The sequence below is a fragment of the Oncorhynchus mykiss genome, chromosome 24, assembly GCF_057628025.1.
Source record: "Oncorhynchus mykiss isolate SJ-2025 chromosome 24, ASM5762802v1, whole genome shotgun sequence".
NCBI classification, from domain to species: Eukaryota; Metazoa; Chordata; class Actinopteri; order Salmoniformes; family Salmonidae; genus Oncorhynchus; species Oncorhynchus mykiss.
In genome coordinates, this window is record NC_143045.1 from 43,924,599 (window position 1) to 43,935,000 (window position 10,402).

The 10,402-nt window shown below is 43.9% G+C and overlaps 1 protein-coding gene across 2 annotated transcripts in view; it reads left to right on the forward strand.

Moving 5' to 3' along the window:
• Positions 1-10,402, forward strand: part of cdon (cell adhesion associated, oncogene regulated) — a 141,306-nt gene that overhangs the window by 84,567 nt on the left and 46,337 nt on the right. For both annotated transcript variants that reach the window (XM_036961315.2, XM_036961316.2), the window contains exons 9-10: positions 7,129-7,303; positions 9,778-9,894. In XM_036961315.2, the coding sequence (XP_036817210.2) occupies positions 7,129-7,303; positions 9,778-9,894 (292 nt within the window). The remainder of the gene's footprint in view (positions 1-7,128; positions 7,304-9,777; positions 9,895-10,402) is intronic.

Sequence of the window (10,402 nt, forward strand, 5' to 3'; positions counted from 1 at the left end):
TCTGATTTCATTACTACTGAAACAGGACCCAGGTGGTTAATATAAAGATTGGTAAATATAAAGATCCAGTCCATTAAAAACATGTGAGGCCCCTTGTGCTTCAGTATTGTGATGCAACAATTCTAGAATAGTGCATAGAATTAAAAATATATTGTTGGATATTATTCATCCTAATCAGACCGTTTTTTTAAAATGGACAATGCATTGGAGATAATATAAGACAAGTACTGGAACCAATAGAATACTATGACGAATGTTGAGCCAGCAGCATACCACCCTGCATACCACCCTGCATACCACCCTGCATAACACTGCTGGCTCGCTTCTGAAGCCAAGCATGGTTGGGCCTGGCCAGTCCCTGGATGTGAGACCAGATGCTACTGGAAGTGGTGTTGGAGGGCCAGTAGGAGGCACCCTTTCCTCTGGTCTAGAAAAAGTTCCCCAGGGCAGTGATTGGGGATGTTGCCCTGTGTAGGGTTCTGTGTTTTGGCTGGGACGTTAAACGGGTGTCCTGACTCTCTGAGGTCATTAAAGATCCCATGGCACTTATCGTAGAGTAGGGATGTTAACCCCCGGTGTCCTGGCTAAATTCCCAAGCTGGTATTTATTGGTCACCTAATCATCCCCAGTTTACAATTGCCTCATTCATCTCCCCTGTAATTATTTCCCAGGTCGTTGCTGTAAATGAGAATGTGTTCTCAGTCAATTTATTTATTTAATTTATTTAGTTAAATAAGGGTTAAATTAAAATAATAAAACAATATGGAGAAACCATGCCTGGTACTCATAGCTGACTTTGAAAAGGCCTTCGATAAAGTAGGACTGGAATTTATACATACGGTGCATTTGGAAAGTATTCAGACCCCTTGACTTTTTACACATTTTGTTAAGTTACAGCCTTATTCTAAAATGGATTCAATTACACAAATTAGGGGATGGGTGGTAGGGTTAGGGGAAAATAATAAAGGGAAATATATATATAAAAAATATAGATGTATTTATAAAAAAATATATATTGGGGATGATTCAGACAATTAAAATTGATGTAAGCCACAATCTATTTTTATTTTATTCTTTATAGCTGATCGACCTGTTAAAACAACAACAATAAGAGCGGAGTAGAGTAGAGTAGAGTAGAGTAGAGTAGAGTAGAGTAGAGTAGAGCAGAGTAGAGTAGAGTAGAGTAGAGTAGAGTAGAGTAGAGTAGAGCAGAGTAGAGTAGAGTAGAGTAGAGTAGAGTAGAGTAGAGCAGAGTAGAGTAGAGTAGAGTAGAGTAGAGTAGAGTAGAGCAGAGTAGAGTAGAGTAGAGTAGAGCATTGTAGAGTAGAGTAGAGCATTGTAGAGTAGAGTAGAGCATTGTAGAGTAGAGTAGAGCACAGCGGAGTAGAGTAGAGCACAGCGGAGGAGAGTAGAGTAGAGTAGAGCATTGTAGAGTAGAGCATTTTAGAGTAGAGTAGAGCCTTGTAGAGTGGAGTAGAGCCTTGTAGAGTAGAGTAGAGCATTGTAGAGTAGAGTAGAGCACAGCGGAGTAGAGTAGAGTAGAGTAGAGCAGCGTATAGTAGAGCAGAGTAGAGTAGAGCATTGTAGAGTAGAGCATTTTAGAGTAGAGTAGAGCATTGTAGAGTAGAGTAGAGCATTGTAGAGTAGAGCACAGCAGAGTAGAGTAGAGTAGAGCAGCGTATAGTAGAGCAGAGTAGAGTAGAGCATTTTAGAGTAGAGCATTGTAGAGTAGAGTAGAGCATTGTAGAGCAGAGTAGAGCATTGTAGAGTAGAGTAGAGCATTGTAGAGTAGAGTAGAGCATTGTAGAGTAGAGTAGAGTTTTGTAGAGTAGGGTAGAGTAGAGCATTGTAGAGTAGAGACGAGTAGAGCATTTTAGACTAGAGTACAGTAGAGCAGAGTAGAGTAGAATAGAGTAGAGTAGAGCATTGTAGAGTAGAGTGGAGTAGAGTAGAGTAGAGTAGAGCATTGTAGAGTAGAGTAGAGCATTGTAGAGTAGAGTACAATATAGCAGAGCAGAGTAGAGCAGAGTAGAGCAGAGAAGAGTACAATAGAGCAGAGCAGAGCAGAGCAGAGCAGAGTAGAGTAGAGTAGAGTAGAGTAGAGCAGAGCAGAGCAGAGCAGAGCAGAGTAGAGTAGAGTAGAGTAGAGTAGAGCAGAGTAGAGTAGAGTAGAGTAGAGTAGAGTAGGAACTTTTGTCTAGTAATCAGCTGTTAGCTTGACCCCCGACACACGCTCCCCGGTGCCCGGTGCCCAAACCAACTGCTAACTCTGTGTAATGTGTTCATTAAAGCAGAGAAGGTATAGGACCCATGCCCACTCTAGCTACAGCACTAGGTAATTTCCTTTTTAAAAGCCTGTGTTTTCTTCACTAATAAGCTCTCTCTGACTATAAAACCCAAACAGTTCTTGTTAAGATTGCATTGGCAGCGCGACTCAGAAGTTGCTGGCCCTGGAAAAAGTGACTGAGAATTATCACGGGTATTGTTGTTGCGTACGCCATTTTCTCTGTGATGATTCACTGTTGGAACTGAACGTACATTTCCATACTGGTCCCCCCGTGGGAAGTGAACTCACAACCCTACGATTGATGCAAATGTTTGAGGACAGGGTTTTGTTCTTTCTGATGACTTTTGTGTTGTCTGTTTGTCTTTGTTGTGGTTGCTGTTACTTGGTTCTCTATCCTGGCCTCTCTCTCTCTCTCTCTCTCTCTCCCTTTCCCTTTATCAATTCAATTCATTTTGCTGTGTTTGCATGACGTAAGAATGTACATATTTCCAAAGCTTACTTTGGAGATTTACAGTATGAACATAATTAATAATAATAATCAATATTGTCAACAGGACAACAGTAACAACAGGACAACAGTAACATTTGGGGAAATGACACTCTCTAATTGTTTTATATTTTTTACATTTTGTCAGGAAATGCAGCTCCGTCTCAGGTTCTGCTGTTGTGCAGTGGTTGCACAGCCTTTCCTCTACAGAGAGCCAGGTTTTCCTGTATCTTCCCTTCTCAATGGCAAGGCTGTGCTCACTGAGCCTGTACTTTGTCAAGGTTTTTCTAAGGTTTTGATCAGTAACCATGGTCAAATAGTTAGCTACGGTATACTGTCGATTTAGGGCCAGATAGCACTGCATTTTGCTTTGTGCTGGTGTTTCCCAATAAGTAATGTAGTTTTGTTTTGTTTTATTCTGATTGATTGGATGTTCTGGTCCTGAGGCTTCAGTGTGTTAGTAGAACAGGTTAGTGAACTCAGCCCCAGGACCAGCAGGATGAGGGGACTGAGGCTTCAGTGTGTTAGTAGAACAGGTTAGTGAACTCAGCCCCAGGACCAGCTGGATGAGGGGACTGAGGCTTCAGTGTGTTAGTAGAACAGGTTAGTGAACTCAGCCCCAGGACCAGCTGGATGAGGGGACTGAGGCTTCAGTGTGTTAGTAGAACAGGTTAGTGAACTCAGCCCCAGGACCAGCTGGATGAGGGGACTGAGGCTTCAGTGTGTTAGTAGAACAGGTTAGTGAACTCAGCCCCAGGACCAGCTGGATGAGGGGACTGAGGCTTCAGTGTGTTAGTAGAACAGGTTAGTGAACTCAGCCCCAGGACCAGCTGGATGAGGGGACTGAGGCTTCAGTGTGTCAGTAGAACAGGTTAGTGAACTCAGCCCCAGGACCAGCTGGATGAGGGGACTGAGGCTTCAGTGTGTCAGTAGAACAGGTTAGTGAACTCAGCCCCAGGACCAGCTGGATGAGGGGACTCTTTTCTTTGCTCAGCTCTTGGCATTGCAATGATATGAGATGGGGTCACTGTATTTGAGATGTTTACAAAACTTAATTGCTCTTTTTTGACTTTTTAATATTAGTGGATATTGGCCTAATTCTGCCCTGCATGCATTGTTGACAGGGAAATCTTGTTTTGCAAGTGGACCCCACACCTCGCTGCCATAAAGTGCAATTGGTTCAATGACACATTCCATTAGTTTTAGACAAATGTTAATATGTATTTCAATTTGAATTAGCTTTTTAATGGCGTAGAATGCCCTGCGTGCTTTCCCTCTCAGTTCATTCACTGCCTCATTAAAGTGTCCAGTTGAGCTTATTTTTAAACCTCAGTAATTGTAGTGTGTGCAGTACTCTAAAAATATTGTACCAATTGAGAACTTTGGTCTAATTCCCTGAGATCTGGATCTTCCCTGGAAAATCATTATTTTAGTCTTTTTGGGATTTACTGCCAGGGCCCAGGTCTAGCAGTACTGCTCTAGCAGGTCCAGGCTCTGCTGTAGGCCATGTGCTGTGGGTGACAGACACTTATTGTTATTATATTTAACCTTTATTTAACTAGGCAAGTCAGTTAAGAACAAATTCTTATTTACAATGACGGCCTACTCTGGCAAAACCCGGACAACGCTGGGCCGATTGTGCACCGCCGTGCTCCCAATCTCGGCCGGATGTGATACAGCCTGGATTTGAGTCGGGGACTGTAGTGCTCATCATCTGCGGGATGCTGTGCTACTCGGGAGCCACCGGCAGCAGGCAATTCACTTCTGAACTGTGGAGACTAACACCAGGGGCTGAGGATCTTTCTAGAATAGTGGCCAATTCATTGATGCAAATGTTGAAGAGTGCAGGGCTCAGATTGCAACCCTGGCGAAGGCTCCGCCCCGGTTAAAGAATTATGTAACTGTTCTCTCTACTACCGCACGGCAGGCGTTACCTGAGTGCCAAGTCTAGGACAAAAAAGCTCCTTAACAGCTTTTACCCCCAAGCCATAAGACTGCTGAACAATTAATCAAATGGCCACCGGGACAATTTACATTGACCCCCTTTGTTTTTACACTGCTGCTACTCACTGTCTATTATCCATGCGTAGTCACTTTACCCCCACCTACTGTACAAATTATCGTGACTAACCTGTACCCCCACACATTTACCCCTGTATATAGCCTACTGCAGCCTTTCTCAATGGCAAGGCTATGCTCACTGAGTCTATTCATACAGTCGTGGCCAAAAGTTTTGAGAGTGACACAAATATTAATTTCCACAAAGTTTGCTGCTTCATTGTCTTCAGATATTTTTGTCAGATGTTACTATGGATACTGAAGTATAATTACAAGCATTTCATAAGTGTCAAGGGCTTCTATTGACAATTACATGAAGTTGATGCAAAGAGTCAATTTTTGCAGTGTTGACCCTTCTTTTTCAAGACCTCTGCAATCTCTGGTATGCTGGACCTCTGGTATACTGTCAATTAACTTCTGGGCCACATCCTGACTGATTGCAGCCCATTCTTGCATAATCAATGCTTGGAGTTTGTCAGAATTTGTGGGGTGTGGTTTGTCCACCCGCCTCTTGAGGATTGACCACAAGTTCTCAATGGGATTAAGGTCTGGGGAGTTTCCTGGCCATGGACCCAAAATATCTATGTTTTGTTCCCCGAGCCACTTAGTTATCACTTTTGCCTTATGGCAAGGTGCTCCATCATGCTGGAAAAGGCATTGTTCGTCACCAAACTGTTCCTGGGTGGAAGTTGCTCTCAGAGGATGTGTTGGTACCATTTTTTTATTCATGGCTGTGTTCTTAGGCAAAATTGTGAGTGAGCCCACTCCCTTGGCTGAGAAGCAACCCCACACATGAATGGTCTCAGGATGCTTTACTGCTGGCACGACACAGGACTGATGGTAGCGCTCACCTTGTCTTCTCCGGACAAGTTTTTTTCCAGATGCCTCAAACAATCGGAAATGGGATTCATCAGAGAAAATAACTTTACCCCAGTCCTCAGCAGTCCAATCCCTGTACCTTTGGCAGAATATCAGTCTGTCCCTGATGTTTTTCCTGGAGAGAAGTGGCTTCTTTGCTGCCCTTCTTAACACCAGGCCATCCTCCAAAAGTCTTTGCCTCACTGTGCGTGCAAATGCACTCACACCTGCCTGCTGCCATTCCTGAGCAAGCTCTGTACTGGTGGTGCCCCGATCCCGCAGCTGAATCAACTTTAGGAGACGGTCCTGGCGCTTGCTGGACTTTCTTGGGTGCCCTGAAGCCTTCGTCACAACAATTGAACCTCTCTCCTTGAAGTTCTTGATGATCCGATAAATGGTTGATTTAGGTGCAATCTTACTGACAGCAGTATCCTTGCCTGTGAAGCCCTTTTCGTGCAATGAAATGAGGACGGCACGTGTTTCCTTGCATGTAACCATGGTTGACAGAGGAAGAACAATGATTCAAGCACCACCCACATTTTGAAGCTTCCAGTCTGTTATTCAAACTCAATCAGCATGACAGAGTGATCTCCAGCCTTGTCCTTGTCAACACTCACACCTGTGTTAATGAGAGAATCACTGACATGATGTCAGCTGGTCCGTTTGTGGCAGGGCTGAAATGCAGTGGAAATGTTTTTTGGGGATTCAGTTCATTTGCATGGCAAAGAGGGACTTTGCAATTAATTGCAATTCATCTGATCACTCTTCAGAACATTCTTGAGTTTATGCAAAATGCCATCATACAAACTGAGGCAGCAGACTTTGTGAAAATTTATATTTGTGTCATTCTCAAAACGTTTGGCCACGACTAGACAAAGCTTTCCTTAAGTTTGGGTCAGTCACAGTGGTCAGGTATTCTGCCACTGTGTACTCTCTGTTTAGGGCCACATAGCATTCTAGTTTGCTCTGTTTTTACTGTAAATTCTTTCCAATGTGTCAAGTAATTATCTTTTGTGTTCTCATGATTTGGTTGGGTCTAATTGTGTTTCTATCCTGGGGCTCTGTAGGGTGTGTTTGTGTTTGTGAACAGAGCCCCAGAACCAGCTTGATTAGGGGACTCTTCTCCAGGTTCATCTCTCTGTAGGTGATGGCTTTGTTATGGAAGGTTTGGGAATCGCTTCCTTTTAGGTGGTTGTAGAATTTAACGTCTCTTTTCTGGATTTTGATAATTAGTGGGTATCGGTAGGTTTCTACACTTCTCTCTCTGTAGCATTTCTTAATATTATTCAGTTATTTTGGCTTTGATGCCTCATGATTGAGTATTGCTCTGTTCAGGTAGACTGTGATGTTGCTGTGGTCTGATAGGGGTAACAGTGGACTGATTGTGAATCTCTCTCTCTCTCTCTCTCTCTCTCTTTCTCTCTTTGTGTTGTGGTAGGTTGATGATGTGACGTGGGTGGTGGGTAGCTGGCATACGGTTCGTGTGCCCGGCAGTGAAAAGACCCTCCGTCTGTCTGAGCTGGAGTCGTCCAGTCTGTACGAGGTTCTGATGGTGGCTCGCAGCGGCGTAGGAGAGGGACAACCAGCCATGCTCACCTTCCGAACCGGCAAAGGTCAGTACAACACAGTACAACACAGTACAGTACAACACAGTACAGTACAACACAGTACAGTACAACACAGTACAGTACAACACTGTACAAAACAGTACAACACAGTACAGTACAGTACAGTACAGTACAACACAGTACAGTACAGTACAGTACAGTACAGTACAGTACAACACAGTACAACACAGTACAACACAGTACAGTACAACACAGTACAACACAGTACAGTACAGTACAACACAGTACAGTACAGTACAGTACAACACAGTACAGTACAACACTGTACAGTACAACACAGTACAAAACAGTACAACACAGTACAGTACAGTACAGTACAGTACAACACAGTACAGTACAGTACAGTACAGTACAGTACAGTACAGTACAACACAGTACAGTACAACACAGTACAACACAGTACAACACAGTACAGTACAACACAGTACAACACAGTACAGTACAGTACAACACAGTACAGTACAGTACAGTACAACACAGTACAGTACAGTACAGTACAGTACAACACAGTACAGTACAACACAGTACAACACAGTACAACACAGTACAGTACAACACAGTACAACACAGTACAGTACAGTACAACACAGTACAGTACAGTACAGTACAGTACAACACAGTACAGTACAACACAGTACAACACAGTACAACACAGTACAGTACAACACAGTACAACACAGTACAGTACAGTACAACACAGTACAGTACAGTACAACACAGTACAGTACGGTACAGTAAACACAACACAGTACAGTACAGTACAATACAACACAGTACAGTACAACACAATACAGTACAACACAGAACAGTACAACACAGTACAGTGCAGTACAACACAGTACAGGACAACACAGTACAACACAGTACAGTACAACACAGTACAACACAGTACAACACAGTACAGTACAACACAGTACAGTACAACACAGTACAACACAGTACAGTACAGCACAGTACAGTACAACACAGTACAGTACAACACAGTACAGTACAGGACAACACAGTACAACACAGTACAGTACAGTACAACACAGTACAGTACAGTAAACACAACACAGTACAGTACAGTACAATACAACACAGTACAGTACAACACAATACAGTACAACACAGAACAGTACAACACAGTACAGTGCAGTACAACACAGTACAGGACAACACAGTACAACACAGTACAACACAGTACAGTACAACACAGTACAGTACAACACAGTACAACACAGTACAGTACAGCACAGTACAGTACAACACAGTACAGTACAACACAGTACAGTACAGGACAACACAGTACAACACAGTACAGTACAATACAGTACAGGACAGTACAACACAGTACAGTACAGTACAACACAGTACAGTACAGTACAACACAGTACAGTACAACACAGTACAGTACAACACAGTACAGTACAACACAGTACAGTACAGTACAACACAGTACAGTACATCACAGTAAGGATCTGAGGTGATGTTTCCTGTGTTTCTACCAGTTGACCATGATTCCAAACTCATAACCCAAGTGTTGTAGTTAACCGTCTGTCTGTTTCCTCTATGTCTGTCTGTCTGTTTCCTCTATGTCTGTCTGTCTGTTTCCTCTATGTCTGTTTCCTCCCTGTCTCTGTCTGTTTCCTCTATGTCTGTTTGATCCCTGTCTCTGTCTGTTTCCCCTCTGTATCTCTGTCTGTTTCCTCTCTGTCTCTCTGTCTGTTTCCTCTCTGTCTGTTTTCTCTCTGTCCTTTTCCTCTCTGTCTCTGTCTGTTTCCTCTCTGTCTCTCTGTCTGTTTCCTCTCTGTCTGTTTTATCTCTGTCTGTTTCCTCTCTGTCTGTTTCCTCTCTGTCTGTCTGTCTGTTTCCTCTCTGTCTGTTTCCTCTCTGTCTGTTTCCTCTCTGTCCATTTCCTCTCTGTCTCTGCCTGTTTCCTCTCTGTCTGTTTCCTCTCTGTCTCTGCCTGTTTCCTCTCTGTCTGTTTCCTCTCTGTCCGTTTCCTCTCTGTCTCTGTCTGTTTCCTCTCTGTCTCCCTGTCTGTTTCCTCTCTGTCTGTTTCCTCTCTGTCCGTTTCCTCTCTGTCCATTTCCTCTCTGTCTCTGTCTGTTTACTCTCTGTCCGTTTCCTCTCTGTTTCCTCTCTGTCTCTCTCTCTGTTTCCTCTCTGTCTCTTTCCTCTCTGTCTCTCTGTCTGTTTCCTCTCTGTCTGTTTCCTCTCTGTCTCTCTGTCTGTTTCCTCTATGTATCTCTGTCTGTTTCCTCTATGTCTCTCTGTCTGTTTCCTCTCTGTCTCTCTGTCTGTTTCCTCTCTGTCTCTCTGTCTGTTTCCTCTCTGTCTGTTTCCTCTCTGTCTGTTTCCTCTCTGTATGTTTCCTCTCTGTCTCTCTGTCTGTTTCCTCTCTGTCTCTCTGTCTGTTTCCTCTGTGTCTGTTTCCTCTCTGTCTGTTTCCTCTCTGTCTCTCTGTCTGTTTCCAGAGAAGAGCCCAGCTGTCAGTAAGAACCCATCCAAGCCTCCGGTGGTCTCTGTCCCTGCTAAAGCCCCAGAGGACAAGACTTCTAATACACACTTTGGAGTGGTCATCCACGAAAGAGGTAAGGCAACACACACACACACACACACACATTCAGACACATTCAGACACACACACACACATTCAGACACACACACATACACACACACACACCACACACACACACACACACACACACACACACACACACACACACACACACACACACACACACACACACACACACACACACACACACACACACACACACACACACACACCACGACAGAGGTAGACAACCTTCAACCAACTTTATCCTGTCAAATCAATCTGTGCTCTCCTGAGGCCAGGAGTTGTGTCCTGACCATGGAAAACTCCTGGCCGACGGTACAGTGTTATGAGTAGACTGTGTGTTGACCATGACCTCTGTCCCCTCCATGAGATGTGTGGTTGTGTGTGTGTGTGTGTGTGTGTGTGTGTGTGTGTGTGTGTGTGCGCGTGCGTGCGCGTGTGCGTGCGTGCATGTGTGTGTGTCTGAATGTGTGTGTGTGTATGTGTGTGTGTGTGTGTGTGTGTGTATGTGTGTGTGT